Source organism: Serinus canaria, chromosome 19 (genome assembly GCF_022539315.1).
Source record: "Serinus canaria isolate serCan28SL12 chromosome 19, serCan2020, whole genome shotgun sequence".
NCBI lineage: Eukaryota > Metazoa > Chordata > Aves > Passeriformes > Fringillidae > Serinus > Serinus canaria.
Window position 1 is genome coordinate 2,290,572 of NC_066332.1, and position 19,366 is coordinate 2,309,937.

A 19,366-nucleotide genomic window follows, 5' to 3' on the forward strand; every position below is an offset into this window, starting at 1 on the left:
CAAGGGAAGTGCAGGCAAATACAAAGTTACTGTTTTAGCATCACCTTTGAGGCCAAGGGCTCCTACATCACTGCTCAGAGCTCTGTCCCATGAATTAAAATACTTCTCATTTTTGACACAATTCTTGAAGCTAATCTTTCCACTGATGTTCGTCACTGGAGTGGAATTTACATTTGTTTTGTGTATTTTTAGCTTTCCAAAGCAGCCTTGAAAACGATTTAGCCTGAATTGTTGGCATTTCCCTTTGCCCAGGCTCGGTGTTTTGTGGCTGAAGGTTGGTTTTGGGGTGGTTTGTAAGGATTTTGAATGCACAGGGATTACACCAAGCACAGGTGAGGAGGATTTGTGTGCAGACACAGCCTCTGGGCAGGAGTTCTTGTTCTTAAGTAAAATGCTGAGAGTGGTTGCTGACCCCCAAAAAGATGTGGGAAATCCCCTCTGCAGCTGGTGGGGAGCCACACACTCAAATTCCAACAAGAATTGCACTGAGACAGGTGAGCAAATATTCACTTTTTGTTCAAGGGACTGAAATGCCCAAACTTGTAAATGCAGTGGCAAAATTTGGCCATTTAGGGTTTTTTTCATGATGAACCTCCAGGCAGATCTGCATCTGTCAGAAATCCTTTCCTGAGTTCTTCTGTCAGACTCCAAGAAGTTCATTTGTTCATTTTGGAAATTATTGGAGCTCCTTGACTCTGAAGATGTTATTTAAAAATGCATTTATCTTTTTCAAGGGGTCATTACAGCCCAGTGGATCCTGCTTTGGAGGGGAAACACAGGCTATTCATGCAGGGTGTATCAAAACTTGGGCTCCTAATTTTCCCTTTGGAAATCTCAGTTTAAAGTTGTTTTCTGCATCCTGAAGCTGAGTTGCTCTGGCTCTGGGGAAAAGTCACCCGTGCTGGCCAGCGTGGGACAGACAGTGAGGAGAGCTCAGCAATCCCCAGCTTTTGCTCCAGACAGCCATTATTTATCAGCATGCCTCAGCTCTTAATTACTGAAAATTGAAATGTCCCTTCTTTTATGAAAGTCCTGTCCCTTGGGTGTTACTTTGTTTTATGAGTGCCTGATACATGAAAGCAGAGAAAAGGCTCCAGCCCAAAACCTGAGCCGACCCTCTCAGATCTACACCCTGCACATCAACAGCCACAAAGTGGTTCAGAGGCTTGATGCAAAGCTGATAAAATGCCAAAAATTCCTCATTCTCTCTCTTGGGGAGCAGGGAGGGTTGTCTGGAAAACATCAACAGTAAAAATTGCATTTAAGTGGTGCATAATGCAGCAGCTACTGTGGGCAGGGGGACCTGCAGCAGATGAGGGGGTTTGGAGAGCACAGGCTCCATGCACTGCCTCCCCTCCTGCCTGGAGCACCTGGAGCTGCTGCTCTGAGCTCTCCTGAACATGGCAGTCATGGAGAAGAAAGGGTTTCTGAACACACAGAGCAAAACCCTTCTGCTTCTTGGTGATTCTCATTTAAAACTGGCTAAAACCATAATTAGTGTGAGCTGGTGCTGCTGTGCTGCAGTGTGCACATCCATCCATCCATCCATCCATCCATCCATCCATCCATCCATCCATCCATCCATCCATCCATCCATCCATCCATCCATCCATCATCCATCCATCCATCCATCCATCCATCCATCCATCCATCCATCCATCCATCCATCCATCCATCCATCCATCCATCCATCCATCCATCCATCCATCCATCCATCCATCCATCCATCCATCCATCCATCCATCCATCCATCCATCCATCCCTCCATCCATCCATCCATCCATCCATCCCTCCATCACAGTGTCCCTGTCCTGGGCTTTGGGCACCCCAGGGGTGGCAGCCAGGCTGGAGTCCCTCTCCCCCAGGAGCAGCCAGGCTCAGTGAGCCCATTTGGGAGCAGAAGGAGGAGATTGGAAAGGATTATGCTGAGGAAACAAGCAACAATATTTCTTCTTTGCCCAGTAAAATGAATAAAGGCTTTTCTTAAAACCATCCCACTTCTTAAAAGAAATTCCATTTCTTGAAGCCATTTTCTTCTGCAGTGTCTGGGCACATCCCTGCTTTGTGGAATCTCAGTGCTGCAATGGGATGAGCCTGGACAGCCTCTCTCAGCCCAAAAAGCTCCACCAAAAAATCCCTTTACTGGAGCCAGGCTGTGATCCCTGCTGGACCTCAGCCCTTCCCCAGTTCCCCTGGCATCCTCCACAAAAAATCCCTTGGCTGGTGCTGGTCCTGCTTTTCACTGGCCAAGACTCGAGGAGGGGAGAGGTGCCTGGACCAGCCACCCACACTCAGCCACTCCACAAACAGCAGGAAAAACCAATCTGCTGCTTTGTAGTTTTTTGTTTTGTTTTGTTTTGTTTTGTTGGCTTTTTGGTTTGTTTTTTTTTTGTTTTTTTTTTTTACTAGCAGATAAAAGAAAAATAGCTTTCTAGCTTTTTTTCCCCCTGTGGTTTCTGTGTTGCTTTTTTCCCCTCTGCTAAACTGTGTATTTTTCAGCTCAGTAAAGCATTTATTAGGAATCTTTACAGGCCGGGCTGCTGGTGAATTATATATTGTACAGCTTTGGTGTGAGCTGGGGAAAAAAAAATTATGACATTTTTTCCACCCAGACTGATTCTATCCAATAGCAATGGAAAATGAGGGTTCACCAGGAAAGCTTTAAGTTCAGCTGTGCTTGCCAGAGCTGCAGATGCCTTTTGTGCCTTGGTCCATGTGCATTTCTAGAATGTAAATTTTCCTTTCTAGCTCACAAGCGAAGCTAAGGCTGAGCTCTGCCGGGCTTTGGGTCCTGCTGCAAAGTGTCCAACAGCCGTGGCTTGACTCTTTTCTTTTTTTTTGAATGGATTTCTCACTTTGGCATCAATTGTCTTTCAGATCATCCTTAATTCAATGCACAAATACCAGCCCCGGCTGCACATTGTGAAGGCAGACGAGAACAACGCCTTCGGCTCCAAGAACACGGCTTTCTGCACCCACGTCTTCCCAGAGACCTCCTTCATCTCTGTCACCTCCTACCAGAACCACAAGGTAGGCAGCTTTGGGGCTACAAATGCTTTCTTTCTGGCCAGAAGCTTTGTGAGAGGTTCTTCCTGTTGTGCTGGTTTAAAAGACAAGTTTCCATGCTGGCTTTGAGCAGGAGGGATGAGCCGGGGTGCAGCTCTGGAGGGGCAGGGATGCTGCTGGTAACAATATTTTGGCTCCCCTGACTCGCTGTGCTCCCAGAGCTGAGATGTCATTCAAACAGCAAAGCACATGGAATAATGTAATGACCAGTAAAGCTTGCTCATAAATCTGCAGTGAGCAGTAATTATAGAATGTGTGTTTAGTGAGACAGATGAGGAATGTAACCATAAAAACGGAACTCGGAGCTGCCTCTGCGGTTTGCACCTGGGGCAGGGGGACTTTGGGGGTACAGAGGGTCAGCTCTGTGCTCTGCCTGGGTCTCAGGGGCACCTCAGTGCTGCAGGGGCTGCTTTGTGGTGTGAGGGTGGTGTTACCTGGGCAGTGGGCAGAGTTCTGTCTGAGGGTTGGATCCCAGCAGTGGGACAGTAAATTGTTACCTCCCTGTGTCACCTCAGCAGGGAAGGGACAGGGGAGGATAACAGCAGGGGATGGAAAGGCTTCAGATTCCATCCTGCTACTGCTCTGCCTTTGCACAAGCTCCTGCTCCCCAATGGTCAAGTCCAATTGCTGTATGAGGAATAATTAATAATTTAATTGGAATTTTTAAAGGGCATCAAGAGTCATGACTAAAGGTGCAGGGTGAGGTAGCACTGCCAGAGCCCTCCTGTCCCCCTGAGTGTGAAATCTGCCATGTGTAACTGTACCAGTTCCTTTCCTGCACATTCATAGGAAAATCCTGCAGGAACAGGAACAAGTGTGAAATTCTTCCTCCCCAATAACCTGACCAGAGCTTTTCCTCCCAAGCAGGATGCCTGTGTGTCCTTTGATGCTGGAAGCATAGAGCCCTTGCAAAAATGTTGCAATTAGTGAGCTAGTTAAGAGAGCAGAAGCGTGGATGTGGTATGGTCAGGCTGGGTGGGGGAAAAGTGCCCATTAGGACACTGAAGGTAGAAAAGTTGTTGCTGTTGATGTAAAATGACCAATTGCCCAAACATGGTTAACCAAAAGAGCTTATATTTAATACATATTTAAAATGTCTGCTGTCAATGGTGCCTTTCATTCCTAAAGCTCCCAGAGTGCTCCATAAACTCCACACTTGCACTGTCACTGCTGTCCAGCTCTGCTGGGGGGGCAGCACAGGCTGGACCTGACAGATTTAGGGAAAATGTCCCAGATGAGCCCAAATTCTTTACTGAAGATCCTGTGAGGAGCCTCAGGGGTCTGCAGGCTGGGGGGGATGGACACTACCCTGAGCAGGGGACACAGGGACCTGCAGAAGGTGACAGCAGGCAGAAGGTCTCACCAGGACCTCAGTGTGGTCTGGAGAAAATCTCAGCCTCAGAGGAACACCTGAATGGTTTTATTTATTCTCTTAAGCATCAACAATGAAAAACCTGGTCTGGGTTTCTTTTAGAAGAAACAAACTGCTGAACTATAATTAGCTCAGAAATCTCCTGCTAGCAAGAAGTGTGGCTGTAAGTCATTGTATTCCTAAAGAAAAAAATGAGGAAGTTGAGGCTAGAGGTTACCTCTGAGCACAGGTCAGTGAGGAAGGTGTGTGCTCACCCCAAATCCCCTCCTGGGCTGTTTGAGGCCAGGGGAGGGTGACAAGGAGGGACTGAAGCCCTGATCCTGCTCACGTCAGAGGAAAACCACGATCGCTAAATAACAAAATGAAATTGAGATGTACAAACCTGCTGTCAGGCTGTGGCTTTGGAAGGGTCCTACTCTTCTTGTGGTTCATCAGCTGCTTGAGCTTCCCTGGAAGGGTTTGAGCCCTGGAGGCTGCTTAAATTCACATGTCACCACCTTCCCCTCCAGCACTGATAGCAGCCAGCTGTGTTCTCAGGAGTTTTTGGGGAAGGGATATTTTTCAACATTGCTAAAAGTGCATTTGTTAGTAACAGCAACGCTCTGCAAAACCATCCCAGAGCAGAACTGGCTGCTCTCCTCAGCACTAAAAGGGATGCAGAGCAGGGAGAGGGGCTGTGCAGGGATAAAGCAGTGTCTGAGTTGTGATTTTCACAGAGTTAAAATGCCTGAATGGTGGCCAGAAAGGTGTGTAAAATTCTTATGGGAATTAGAGAGAGCCACACCATGACAAGCAGGGTTCTCTAATGTGGAAACATAGGGAACATTTTAAATCAGACAAATAAATTCTCTCTATCAGGAGTCCAGAAAAACAACACAGGGCCTAGAATAAGACCAGACCCTGCATTTCACAGGGGTCATCAAGACTGAGACCCACCAGCTCAGCCCTGCTGCTGCTGCACTTTTGGTCTGTTTTGCTTTCAAACACTTCATTCCTGGTTTTGTTCTTTAAAGATAACCCAGCTGAAAATTGAGAACAACCCCTTTGCCAAGGGCTTCCGGGGCAGCGACGACAGCGACCTGCGCGTGGCTCGGCTCCAGAGGTACCTCCTCTTCCTCCCTCCTCTTCCTCCTCTTCCTCCTCAGCCTGCAGCTCTTGGGAGAAGCAGCTGAAAGGGCCAGAGTGTTTGCTGGTGCCTGAATGGCACTGATATCCCTCAGGAGCCCTTCCTGACACACTCTGTGCTGTCAGCCCTTCCCACACCCAGGGCAGCGCGATGAGTTCATCGTCTGAAGCAGAGGGGGGTGAAGTCACTGCCTGGAGATGCTCTGGGGGAGCCAAACCAGGATTTCCTCACTCTGCTGATGAAATTCTGATGATGCTGATCACAGCCTAACCAGCCTTAATTTTTCTCACCTCTTTTAGCAAAGAATATCCAGTAATTTCCAAGAGCATCATGAGGCAGAGGTTGGTGTCCAGCCATGGCCAGCTGTCAGCAAAGCCAGATGTGAACCCACTCCATGGGAATCACCAGAGCCTGCAGCATTATCAGTATGAGAATGGTGCTCACATGCAGTTTGCAGCTTCGGATACTCAAGATCTGCCACTCAACACCTTCACAGCACAGAGGGATTCAGGGCTCTTCTACCATTGTCTAAAAAGAAGAGGTAACTCGAGCTCACAGCTAGAAAAATATTATAGAAAATAAACCTGAGAGCATGAGTTTGTTTGGATTGGTCTCTTGGGCCTTGATCTTCAAAAATACTGCTGTGATTGGAGTGTTTTGGAGGTCAGGAGCTGCTGTTTGGAGCAAGTTTTAGTGGGTTTGTCCCATAGAAGGTAAATTCAGACTGAGACAGAGCTGAAACAATTAATTAGAATGTGTAATTCAAATGGCACAGAGCTTCAGAGGAAAATGATCCATTGTTAGGATCAGCTGAATTCAAAATTGTTTGCAGGAGGCCATTAGCATTACCCAAATTCTACACTTTCCAAGGCAAAGCCACGAGCAATTCCCTCAGTGTCTGCAGACCAGTGGGACTGTGGGAGCTTGGTATGAGCAGCCCTTTCCTCTCATCCACTAATTCTCAAATTTAAGTGAGCTGTGACTGCATTCTCTTCCTTTTAGTCCAGCATCAGATGAGATCATGGCATGTTTTAAGTTAAATGGAAAAATTTTGCACAGAAGAAAAAAATCCTCCTATTTGCATGTCTCACTGCCTGCTAATTTATTTAAGCTGGGAGAATCCTCTGATCATGGCTAAATGAAGAATCTAACAGCATCAGTAATGAGGGCTGCAAGGCAAATGTGTAATTTTAGCAGATGTTTAATGTGCAGATGAATTCACTAATCCATCCAGAGAATATTCCTAATAAGTAACAGAAAGCTGCTGGGGAGCAGGGCCATGGTCCTCACAGGAGGAGAGGGGCTGTGCAGAGCTGAGCAAGGGCTGCTCACTGGGGAAGGGCTCCTTTATCTGGAAATATTTCTGCAGCTTCTGACGTGAATATCTGGGAAATGTAGAGTCATTTTTGCAGTGACAGGAAGGCAGGCTGTGATAAGACCCTTAAAGAGACTTCTTGAGTTTGTCAGGAGGAACCGTGCAGGAGTGTCAGGGCCCTCCTTATCTGGATGAACGTGGAGTAATCCCTGATGTGAGAAGAGTCCCTCACTTAAGCTGACAAATGTCACCGGAGCGCTTTGAGGCCGGGGAGGATTAGCCTGACATTTGCAGCACAGTGTTTTTTTGATGTTGTACATTGTTTTCCCAAAGTAAGATGGTTTAACTGGATTAAGCTGAGAGAGGGCACCATTTTAGTGAAATAATCGCGGCCTCCAAGGGCACTCCCCAGCCCCGGCTCCCAGCAGAGCTGCTCCTGAGCGTGAATTTCTCTTGCAGAAAGCGCTCGGCACCTGGACCTGCCCTGCAAACGCTCCTACCTGGACGCCTCGTCCTCGGTGGGGGACGATCACTATTTCCGCTCGCCGCCGCCCTACGAGCAGCAGATGCTGAGCCCGTCCTACTGCGGCGAGGTGGCCCCCAGGGAGGCCTGCATGTACTCTGGCTCCGGCGCCGACATCGCCGCCGTCTCGGCCGTCGACGATTTACCGCCTCCGCCGCCGCCGCTGAGCTGCAACATGTGGACTTCAGTCGCACCTTACACCGGCTACAGCGTGCAGCCCATGGAGACTGTCCCCTACCAGCCCTTCCCGCCCCACTTCACCGCCGCCCCCATGATGCCGCGGCTCCCGGCCATGGCGGGCCAGGGCTCGCAGCCGCCGGGGAACGGCCCCTTCAGCGTCTACAACCAGCTGGGCCCGGCCCCGGGCCGGGAGCGCGGCCCCGCCGCGGCCTTCCCCAGGGAGCGGGGGCACCCGGCCGTGTGCGAGAGGAAAGCGCCCTCTCCGCACCTGAACGCGGCCAACGAGTTCCTGTACTCGCAGAGCTTCTCGCTCTCCAGGGAGTCGTCGCTGCAGTACCATTCAGGGATGGGGGCTGTGGAGAACTGGACCGACGGGTGACCCCCGAGGCCACAGCCACCTTACTGCTCCGGGACAGCTCAGGCAGTGTTGATACCTGTGGGTAACTTGCACTTCGGTGAGACACATGTGCATTTCCAGAGGGATTTGTGTGCGGGAAGAGCTCGTATCTTCAGGCACACAGAGAGTTCCATCTCCTGTCTCAGTGGGCTGGATTCATCAGGCTCTTAGTGACTCCCAAATAAATTCATTCTCGTGTCTTCATCCAGTAGAAACCATCTTCACGACTAACGAGTGACGTAGCTAGTCATGTTCTTTTGCTTGTAATGTTAAACATCCGTGAGCAAATTTTGGCTATTTGGGAAAAATACGAGCTTCGCTTTTACGGTCCTTGGCTCACAAAGCCAGAACCTCCCAAAGCTCCGAGAAAAAGCCCTTCGATCGCTTGAGTAGCTCAAGGACTGCCGTGGCAGCGCTTCTTTAGCCCTTTGGGCCCTGAGATTCCAAAGGAATTTGTTCCTCTGGAAGTGAGGGAGCGGCGGGGCCGCCCCGGCAGCGCGGGGGCCGTGCCGGAGAAGGCACCGATGCACAAATGTCTCTGCTCGCCCCCACACCGACACCGGGCGTGCCTGGGGGAAGCGAAGAAGTGAAGAGTTAAGTCCGAGGCCAAACAGCAAATTAATTGCAGCATTAGGAACAGACCCAGTGTCTTCAGACTCCCATCCCTTGATTGAATTACATTTGCTTAATTGCAATATATTTATGAAGTTTAAGCTTAAAAGTCGCTAATACCTTCCAGAACCCATTTCTGTATTTGCTGGTCCTTGATTTCTTTCATATTCAGCTGAAACGTGCCTTTTGTGCTATGTTCTTTTCTTTTGCAGCTAACTGGGAATTGCCTTCGGCCTGGAGGAGGCCTAGAGGAATATTTTCCTAGTGAGGGGTGAGGAGGGAAGAGCTCCATGCCCCGTCAGGCTTTGCAGTGTACAGATATTTGTAGGACAGGTAAAATCTGTAAGCAGTGCATCCATGGCTCCCTGTGCTCACGGGGGAAGGCCCGGGGTGACTCCTGGCCGTGCCCTCTGCGTGTCCCCGTGGGCTCCATCACAGGTGGGTTTGATGATCTCAGAGGCCCTTTCCAGCCTCAGTGGTTCTGGGAAGCAGAGAATTCCCTCTGGGACAGAGCTCCCCTGGTCCTCACCCACAAAGCTCCTGTCCCAGGGCAGTGTCCCTCCTGCTGAGCTCCCGGGCTGTGCCACCAGGTGACACAGAGGTGACGCTGGAGCTCGGTTCCCCTGAAGAGCACAAGGTCCAAGCTTTAGTCATTGCACAGTGGGGTTTGAGTTCATTGCTTCCCAGACAGGCAAAGGCAAAAAGCTGAAATGCAGGTTTGGAAGTGGGGAGGTGCTTCTGTGCTTTGGTGAATCCATCCCACGGAGGAGCCCCATGGATTGGGGGGGCTGTGACACAGCCCCGAGGTCACATTCCAACCAGGACAGTCCCCTGCAGCCACTCAGCAGAATTGCTCTGTGACTGGTGGGGATTTTGTAACCAGAGGTTGGAAATCACTACAATTTTTGCATGCTGAATAGCTATTTATATACATATATATTTTATATATATATATATATATAAAATTATATATATCACAAATGCAGGCCACGTGTCCAATTCAGCTTTGCTTTTAATGAATGAAATACTTAATAAAAATGAATGTTGCAAAGGGGTTTTTTTTTTTTTTTGGAAAGACATCTATTTAAAATTTTTTTTATTACACACCTTTGATGTAAAAACTAAGAATTGGTTAGACAAAAAAAAACATATATGCTACAGATAAATCTTTATTAGAAACCGCATTAGATACAGGTGGTATGGAATTTTTAAATGTTTGTTACATAGCATGGACATTTTATTTTACATATCAGAACATAAAGTCATTTTACTACTACTAGCTGTCTCTGGGTGCATTTCAATAATCAGTATAAAACTGTTCCATGGTGAATTAAGATGCCTTGTCTGTCTTCTGTCTCCTGCTGCCTGACTACACCACCCTCCACTTCCCAAGGTGCACACTTGGCCCTTTTTTCTCCATCTCAAAGCTCCACCATCAGGTTTGAGGTGCCCATGGGTTTATTTGGGATTTTTCAGGTGTTTCTTTGTTTTAGGGACACCTGAGTTGATCTGAGCACTGCTTTAAAGCAGCCTCTGGTCCCCAGAGCCCCAGACTGAGCTGCCAGTTCCAGGGACCTGACAAATGGAACCCAGAAATCAGTGGGGTCACAGCCCAGGCTGCAAAGGAAAACCTGCCTGGATCCTCTGCCTGTTTTAGAGGTGACCAACACAATCACAATATCATTTTTCATGCATAATCACTGCTGCTATTTTAGCCATTTTTCGTGCACCTTCTGCTCATCCATGCAATATTTCTTGATTGAAGGCAGTTTAAAAAGTAATTCCTGTAAGAATCAGCCCAGAACCTTTCAGTCAATGCAGGGAGGGGAGAGAAATCTTGACCATGGAATTACTGCAAGTTTGACCTGGCAGCCTTTGCAAAGGGCAGGGCCCAGGCTGTGTCCCACAGCAGCCACTGGAGCTGAGGAGAGCCCTGGGAACCCCTGTGCCAAACCATGAGCTCTTCCTTGTAAAAATAGCCCAGGGCATTTATGAGCACAGGACCTGATTGGGAAAGGCTGAGTTAGCAGAAAAATGTGCAAAATTTGGATATATGCTAATCTGGTCATCTGGGTTCCTTTTATAGTCACTGGAGAGAGATCAGACATTGAGATGAAATGGGATGAATCATTCTCCAGTGACAATCTTTTTCCACTCAGAGGAATCCACTTAGAGCAGATTTCCCTTTTCCAAATGGTTAAAAAAGTGATGTTAGTGGGATCCCCCTCCTGTGTGACTCTGACAAAAACATTGAGACATCATTGAATTATTACAAATCCCACTCAAGATGAGCACAGGCAAAAAAAAAAAAAACCAAAACCAACCAAACCAAACAAAAAACCCCCAAACCTGTTGGTATTAATTTATGGGATGGAAAGAGGTTGTTCTTTTTTAGTTCCCTTTATGTTTTCATTGCAAGGTTTCTAACCTGGCTGTGTGTCCAGGCCCAGGTGAGGCACCCAGGTTCCATTGGATTTCTCCTGCTTTTCCCACCTGGAGAGGCTTGGCAGGTGCTGCTCCTGCTGGAGATCCTGGCAGAGCAGGATCCTTCCTGGGGATGAAGCAGAGCACAGAAATCCTGAGTGTCCTGGAGGATTTGCTCTGTTTGTTTTTCAAATCAGAAACACTAAACTGGGGACATCACTAACAAAAAATCCCAACAACCTGCACAGCTTTAAAAGAGATCAAGTGTGCTTACCGTGTCCCACTTTGATTTAGTGCAGTTTAAACAGCTTTTAATTCTCAAGAATGTGGAGGTTCATGTGTGTGGAGGCTTTTCCAGCCTGCAGTCAGGAATGGCAATCCAAGCCCAGGGAAACCAGGCCCATTTCAAATCAGATTAAAGCAAAAATTAGCAAGTGAGAAAAACCTGAATCCACACGAGGACCCTTTTCCATTGATGTGCTCTAATCTGTGCTAAAAGGCCCAGGGAATTTTTAAATTCTGTTTTTCTTGAAGGTAGATGTCCAAATTTAATCTTGGCCCAAGCAGGCTCAGTTCCACTGAGCCCAGCAGGACTCGGTGCCAGACTGAGCTTGGACTTCCCTCGAAATAGAACAAATATTTGTATCAGCTTGCTGAGAATGTGAGTAATGGGAATATTTGCCAGAATTTAAACAAGCTAAACTTCAGTCCTGCCAAAAGCCCCACCATTCAATTTGGCATCACTGGCAGCTCACAGGCTCAAGAGGGGCCTAAGTCTGGAAGAGCTGGGGTGTTTTTGGCAAACATGAATTTATTTTTCTCTCTCTCTACATTTTGGAAAATTTGTGCCTCTCTGTATTAATTTATGATGTCATTAAATAATTCTTTTTGCAGCTTGTATAGAAAGAATGTTTCTTTTGAAGATGAGAACTCCCCTGAGGATGGTTCTAGTGAAAAATTCCAGCCAGAGGGGGGAAAAAAAAAAACCAAACCCTCCTCTCTCCTTGGCCACTCATGTTTCTGCAGTAGTGCTTAAACAGAAAAAAAAATCTACAATATTTTAATTTAAGGACCTGCTCCAGGGAGGTGCCATGCACTGGACTGTGACAAGAGGCAGCCTAAATTCAGTGTGACTGGAGGGGTTTTATTGCTGTGATATTCCACAGGCTGGAGGAGAAACCACGAGCCTGTGACTTGCAGGTAGAAAACATCTCATTTTGAGCTGATGTGCTCTCTGCAAAGAACAGGATCAGGATTAAAAATGAAAGAAAAGGAAATGTGGGGAGTGGCACAAGCAAAGCACAACATGAGCCTCATTTAATGTGCAAACCCTGCCACGAGAGAAGTGCCTGTAAATCAGTGTGCTGGTTCCATCCCAGGGCTCCCAGCCCTGGGCAGGACAGCCCAGCCTTGTCCTGCTTCAACCAGAATTCCATTTAAACCTGGCATGGGCTGCTCAGCCTCCCTGGGAGATGCCAGGGGAAGGGTTGTGCCCCTTGCTGGCTGGATGTGGCCTCCAAGCCCCCAGGTCCTTTCCCTGGCCATGACCAGCAAATGCTCCTGTCTGAGCCCCAGCCCACCTTTGGAACTGGGTCCTGAGAGAAAGAAATAAAAAGGAGATTAATTAGTGCAAAGAGCTAATAACACCAATTCCATTAAAATCAGGGTAATTGCAGGTTTTGTTAATTAGAAACTCATTTAATAAAAGGAAAGGAAAACCCACTGGAATGAAAAGAAGGAATAGCTGCAGCAGGTCACAAAGATCTTGTTCCACTGAAAAATACGATGGGGCAGAGCTTTGGAGGATTATTTGGCAAATGCCAACATTTTTCATTTGGGTTTTTTGGTTGTCATTCTCCTTAGTTCTCAGCAAACACAAATTTTTGGCTTTGAACCATTCATTGCTGCAGTTTTGAGGAACATTTTCAGTGGGGCTGTATTTACAAACGGGTGGAAATTTGACTTTTTAATAAGAAAAATGAGGTGGAATGTCAGCACTGTCTGCTTGGGCAGCAAGGCTTTGAACAGGCCTGAAAGCCAAAATTGACAAATGCATCTTCCAGCTGGGAGGTCCCAGTGATAACAGGACTGGGCCAGGTTTGTGTGCTCAGCCCTGGCAGCAGGGAGGACACTCCAGAACATTCCAGAACAGCACGGCCAGAGAGCAGCTCCTGACGTCAGGCACTGCCACAGGAACAGCCCCACTTTTGTCTTTGCCTGCCAGAATCCCAAGGCTCAGCCCTGCAAGTCAACAGGAAAACTTTTCTAGAGCAGCCCTGGGGTGTTCCCTGGGCCAGCCCCAGCCTGGGCTGTGAGCTCAGGAGTGAGCCCGGGGTGTCTGAGGTGCCACAGCCACACTGAAACTGCTGGGGGAGTTCACCCCTGCCCAGGGCACCTGAGCAGCTGCTCAGAGAATAACCCAACTCTGAATCTGAGCTTTAAATTATTCATTTCATAGTTCAGTATTTCATACTTAGTATTTAATAAAAGAAATATAAATATTATATCTAAAATTAAAAGAATATAATATTAAATAAATATGTATCTAAATATAATAAATTATATTTAAATATTCTATTTATAAATAGAAAAATATATTTATTAGAATATGATATTTATTAGAAATATGATATTTTGTATTTACAGTTATCAATTAAATATTTTAAATTATCATCTTAATACATTGATTTAAATTTATTTCAATTATAAAGTATCAATTTAATATTTATTACAATTAAATTTTAAATTATCAATTTAATATTTTAGTAGTGAATACGTAGTATTTAATATAATAAATATAGGTGCTATGTGACCCTTCCTGACAGTCAGATATAGCAATAATTCCTTCCCTGGAATTATTCCACCACCCCATTCAAAGGTTTGTTGGAAATCCTTTGTTCCTTTTGGTTGTTTCTCCCTGTGGGCTGAGATCCTGTGTGGGGCAGTGGTTCCTTGGATTGCTTTCCAGAGCTGAGCTCCTCTTGTGTCCTTCCCAGTTTTCCTTTCCACAGATCCTGCACTGCACCATTCCAATGAATCATGCTTTCTTCTCATAAAATATTATTTCAGTCTGATGCCAAAGGCCAGATTTCCATAAAAGAGATTCAGAATGAGTAATAAGTGCAACAAAAAGGATTTTTATTTTTCTGTTTTTCCCTCCCCAGTCTCATTTTTGGGGGTCAGAGACTCCTTAGAAGATCAGTGGCATTAGAACTGGTATTTCATATTTTCAGTTTTGTTTAAGAGCTGCCTTTTCTGCTGGTCCAGGTACTGAGACCTGGGCAGGGCCATCAAGAGCCAGCTCAGCTCTTGGGTCAACAAAAGATCTGGGATTCCTCTGCCCTTCCTCACCCCTAGAAGCTCCCAGAGCAGGAGGCAGAGGCAGCTGCCAGGCCCAGGACAGAGAACCCCCAGGGAAAAGACTTTTCCCCAAGGACAATCTCTGCTGATCCCTCGCCCCTGGCAGGGTGAGGAGCCAGCAGGGAAGTGCTGGGGCCAATTCTGGGCCCAGATCAATCAAGGCAGAGCCCAGCTGAGGCAGGGCTGGAGCCTGCAAGGAGGGATTTGGTTCCTGGCCCTGGAGAAGCACTGCCCAAACTGCAGGAGCACGAGAGGCACAGAGAGAGCAGCAACTCCAGCTTGTAAATCCACCCAGACTTACATCAGGGATACACAGAGGAGCTGCTGGGCAGGAGCCACAGCTCCTCTGCACTCTGGGGCTCCTCTGCTTGGGGTGTTTGTTGCTAACCTGGAAACATCTTCAGCTCTCCAAGGTATCACCAGTGCCCTTCATGTGCTGGTGCCATGCCCTGAGCAGGAACAAGGGGGAATTGCCAGTGTAAAGTGATAGTAAAGGCTGTCCTCACTTCTCTTTAATAGGGTACATTCCTTCTTGTAATATTGCTGAAAGTCCCTCAAATATAAAAGTGAAATAAAAACTGTTCTTTCACTCACTGCTAATAACAGCCAGCCATGCTGTCCTTGAGAGGCACATATAAAACCAGTCAAGAAATATTTTCAAATGGTAAAATACTGCACTATAAATGAGACTTCTGGAGATGTTACCTAAATTAGCCTCCTTCAAATGCCTTTGTGATATTTAATCAGAATCATAAAAGTCAGAGTGCTTTTGCCTTTCCATCAGAAACCAGCCTTGTGTGTTTTGCTAGTCCCAGCTCCACACTGGCTGGGTGTCGTGGTGTATAATTTCATAGACACAAAGACACTTCACTACCATAGCTCTCATTATTAAACAATATATTTTAATTGTCACCACCTTTCTCATATAGACATGGGCCAAATCTGCCCTTATTGGCTTCAAGTGAGCTCCACAAGGGATGAATTTGGCTCAATATATATAAAAATACAGCAAGTCGAGTAATAAAAAGAAATGTTTGGGTTTCTTTTTTTATAGCAGCTGGCTTTTTTTTTGCCATCTGAACACACATGCCTGGCCAGTAAAATCCCCTGATAAAGGACTGAAGTGTTTAAGGCTTCATATGCAGAGTAGCCCATGGTGTTTAATTACAATAGCAAGGATGCCATGCTGTAAAAGACTTTCTTACCTGGAGAAGGGATCCGTGCTCTGCAATGAAGCTTAATTACCCAGGACATGCTGAGCTCTCCCCTCTGGCAATAACCTCTCACACCAATAACTCCTCTGGTTCTTTTGACATCTGAATAGTTGAATATTGTTCATTTTTGCTCTAATTTCCTTGTTTGGGTTACAGCTTTCCAGTGGTTTGTTTCTGATGAAAGCATTGAGCATTAGAAGAGCTGAATTCCTGGGCCATGCCTCTTCTTTTCTTCCACTTTTCCCTTGGAATTTTGCTCTCTCAGCTGCTCTGGCACTCCTGCTCCCCCATCTCCTTCCCAGCAAACTTGGCTCCAGATGGAGATTTATGCATTTCCCCTCCTGTGATCCTTTCCTGCTCCACCAGCAAAGGTTTCAGCTCCATCCCAGGCCCAGAAGATGCAAATTTCTGCAGAATGAATTGACTTTAGACTTTAAAGGAAAAGCTTTACCTGGCTGCCAAGCCCTCCCCAGTCATTGCTTTCACAGCTCTCACACACAAACCCAGGGCACAGCACAGTAAAAACCCCCACCCAGCTGATGGTATTGTGGGGAGACTGAATCTTTGTTATTTATTGAGTTAGACCAGATTTACAGCTCACATTTCTGCTGAACTTTTATTGGTTCATAAAGAGAAGATTCCATTTTTACCTGGGAACTGCTGCTTTTTGTGAGGAGGGGAGGAAAGCTCTCCCTTGGAAAGCTCTGGGATCTCAGGCCATGATTTAGAACCATCACCTGCATGATCCTCCTCATCCTCACTCCTGCATCCTCAGCTTTTGATGGAGCCAATTTCCTGAGTGCATGTGCAAGCCTGTGGCTGCAGCCTGGAACAATCCTAGCTCAGTGCTTCCCTTCTGTTGTTGATCCTTTAATTTCCTCCAGCCGACTCCTGCAGGGGACTCTCAGTTTTATGCTGCTCCTTTGGACTAATCATTTACAACTGCCTTGAAAAAAAACAACCAAATCCTTCTCTGCTGCTACTGCTCCATGGAAGGGTCACTAATTGGGATGTACTTCCAGGCAAAAGGCAAGCCAGGCTTAACAGCAATTCACAGCAACCTGAAAAGTCTGCCCAAAGCTTTCTAACCAGGGCACTTCTGGGGAATTTTACTCCAAAAATTAGGGTTGCAATCCATAAAATTCCTCTGCAGTGCAGATTTTCACACTTTGAAAAGCCAGATAAAATTGATTAATGGCTGAAATCCCAGAGCCAAGATCTGTTCTGATTTGGGAATGTTACACACAGGGCTCTTATCATGGGCACAGCTCTGGCTGTGGAAATCCAGCCTTGAAAGGTGTCTGCAGTTGCAGATCTGGAAGAAAGGCACAAGCTGGATTGGAAGTTTTAAACCATGTGCCTTGGGGGGAACTGTTACCTAATGACAAAACAGGAAACAAGATGAAATACAGAGGGGACACACATTAATTCCTCTGAATTATTGATGTTTGGGGTCTGTAAAATGGAGATCAAACCAGTAATTTTATTATGTAAGAAAACCAATATTCATTTAAGGCCATTTTAGTAAAAAAATGTATTAAATTCCAACTTAAAGCTGAGGATCTAATGCCCAACTCTCAGGCAGCAGCCTTATTAATTTCTTTTGCCATGTTAATGATGCAATCCCAGATGCACATCCTTCCAAACCCATTTTTAATGGTGCAGCTTTTCTGAGCTGTGCTAATAACAACCATCACAACAGCTGTGACCTCAGCACACAGACAGGGGGGATCAATTCTTATAATTCTTTTTGTATTTCCACCCACTGCAGGTGATAAAATTGCTCTTGAAGAATTATTTTATTGCATGAAAGGATAAATGTATACAACAGTTTGATGCATTTTACACACCAGCAACCACTACAAACTATTGCTGAAGCCTTAAATGAGTACAAGCACGTTACCTGCAGGGAAAACAAACCCACAGCAGATTTTCAAGAGCAGAACTGGGGTTTGCTGCAATTTCTGGCTGGATCAGCCAGTCAGACTCACCCTGCAAATCAGCAAATTCAACCTTTGCCATGCTCATGATAAAAACCTGAGATTCAATTAAAAAAATGTACTGGCATCATAAACCAAGGGTACTCCAAGATACTTTAGGGATAGAAAGGAGACTTTAGGGGAAAAAAAGAAGATTTTAGGGGACAGAAGGGAGAGTTTAGGGGACAGAAAGGAGAATTTAGAGGACAGAAAAGGACTTTAGGGGACAGAAAGGAGACTTTAGGGGACAGTAAGGAGATTTTGGGGACAGAAAGGGGACTTTAAGGGACAAAAAGGAGATTTTAGGAGACAGAAGGGAGAATTTAGGGGACAGAAAAGGACTTTAGGGGACAGAATGGAAACTTTAGGGGAAGAAAGGGACTTCAAGGAGCAGAAATGAGATTTTAGAGGACAAAGGAGACTTTATGGTACAGAAGGGAAACTAGAGGACAGAAAGGAGACTTTATAGGACAGGAAAGAGACTTTAGGGGACAGAAAGGAAACTTTAGGGATACTCCTTCCCATCCCTCACCCCAAATCCTGTGCTGAACACCAGCTTGGTTGGGGTTGGCATGAAATAATTAAAGTCCTTTACTTATCTGTCTAATTAGTCCTGATGAATACATGGCCTGGGCCAGCAAAACTCTTCTAAGATAAAACAGAATTGAAATTTCCTGGATTCAGTTCTGGAGGGTTCTGGAGCAGCAAGCAATAATGGACAGAGGAGGGAAGCAGCCAGACCTACAAAAGAAATGGTGTTTTAAAAGGACTGGATTTAGGGGGGAAAAAAGGGTTTGCCTTTGTACATAAAGAGCTCCATTCATTAAAAGAAGTTTTTACAAAGGTGGTTATTTCAAATAGTCAAAAAGTGTGAAATGCACTTAAAATGAGTAAAATGTGTGGGTTTTCCTATGGGTTAAATATGTGCCATACTCATAAAGCTCTCCTCACACCTCTTCCTACCCCAGCCCTCGGCCTCACTCTGCTCCTGCTGGAGCTGAGGGATGCAGCATTCCCTGGAATGGCCCTGAGCCCTGCAGGGTCACAGCCTGAGCTGGACACAGAGCAGGGCCCAGGGGCCAGCCCAGCTCCCAGGGACAAATCCCAGCTCAGAGCGAGTGCCACAACCAGGGACAGCCAGCACCCCCAAACCTCCTGCCAGGCAGCCCCAGCAGGTCCCATTTCAAACCAAAACCTGCCTGAATTCTGTGTAGGTGCTCAGAGCTTGTGTCACTGCAGAGTCCAAGCACCTCTCAAGTGCACATAAATCTATATGTGTATACATATACACATACACAACATACATATTTAAAATAGACCTAATTAATATAGATAAAATATATATTTATTAACATATACTATATATAATTAATATATCATATTATATTTATATGTAATTATATAGATAACATTTATATAGACATACAATTAATATATATTAATTATATATTATTATATTATATGTAATGTTTATTCAATATATATTGTTATATATAGTGTCTGTCTATTAATTATAATAGATAATAATTAATAGAACATATTAATATCAGAGTAAGATATGAAGAGAATATATGAATATGATAGTATATAGAATATAGATAACACAGTTATGATAGAATTATATATAATATATATAATATAGTTAGTAGTATTATAGATATATATATATAACACATTATATATAATATATATTTATTATATATACTTATATATTTATTATTTATTATATTATTATATAACTATATATAATATTTATTATATTATTATATATTATATATAATATTATTTATTATATATA

At 45.4% G+C, this 19,366-nt stretch overlaps 1 protein-coding gene and 1 long non-coding RNA gene across 2 annotated transcripts in view; one reads left to right on the forward strand and one right to left on the reverse strand.

Moving 5' to 3' along the window:
- Positions 1-9,925, forward strand: part of TBX4 (T-box transcription factor 4) — a 33,207-nt gene extending 23,282 nt beyond the window's left edge. Inside the window, exons 6-9 of the mRNA XM_030233789.2 lie at positions 2,878-3,030; positions 5,452-5,540; positions 5,864-6,105; positions 7,339-9,925. Coding sequence (XP_030089649.2) covers positions 2,878-3,030; positions 5,452-5,540; positions 5,864-6,105; positions 7,339-7,961 — 1,107 coding nt within the window. The 3' untranslated portion in view covers positions 7,962-9,925. The remainder of the gene's footprint in view (positions 1-2,877; positions 3,031-5,451; positions 5,541-5,863; positions 6,106-7,338) is intronic.
- On the reverse strand, positions 9,747-18,076 carry LOC127060278 (uncharacterized). Its single transcript, XR_007779159.1, has 2 exons — positions 15,581-18,076; positions 9,747-11,142 (listed from the first exon to the last, which is right to left on the reverse strand). It is a non-coding gene; the product is annotated as an uncharacterized LOC127060278 (long non-coding RNA).
- Between the last annotated feature and the right edge of the window lie 1,290 nt (positions 18,077-19,366).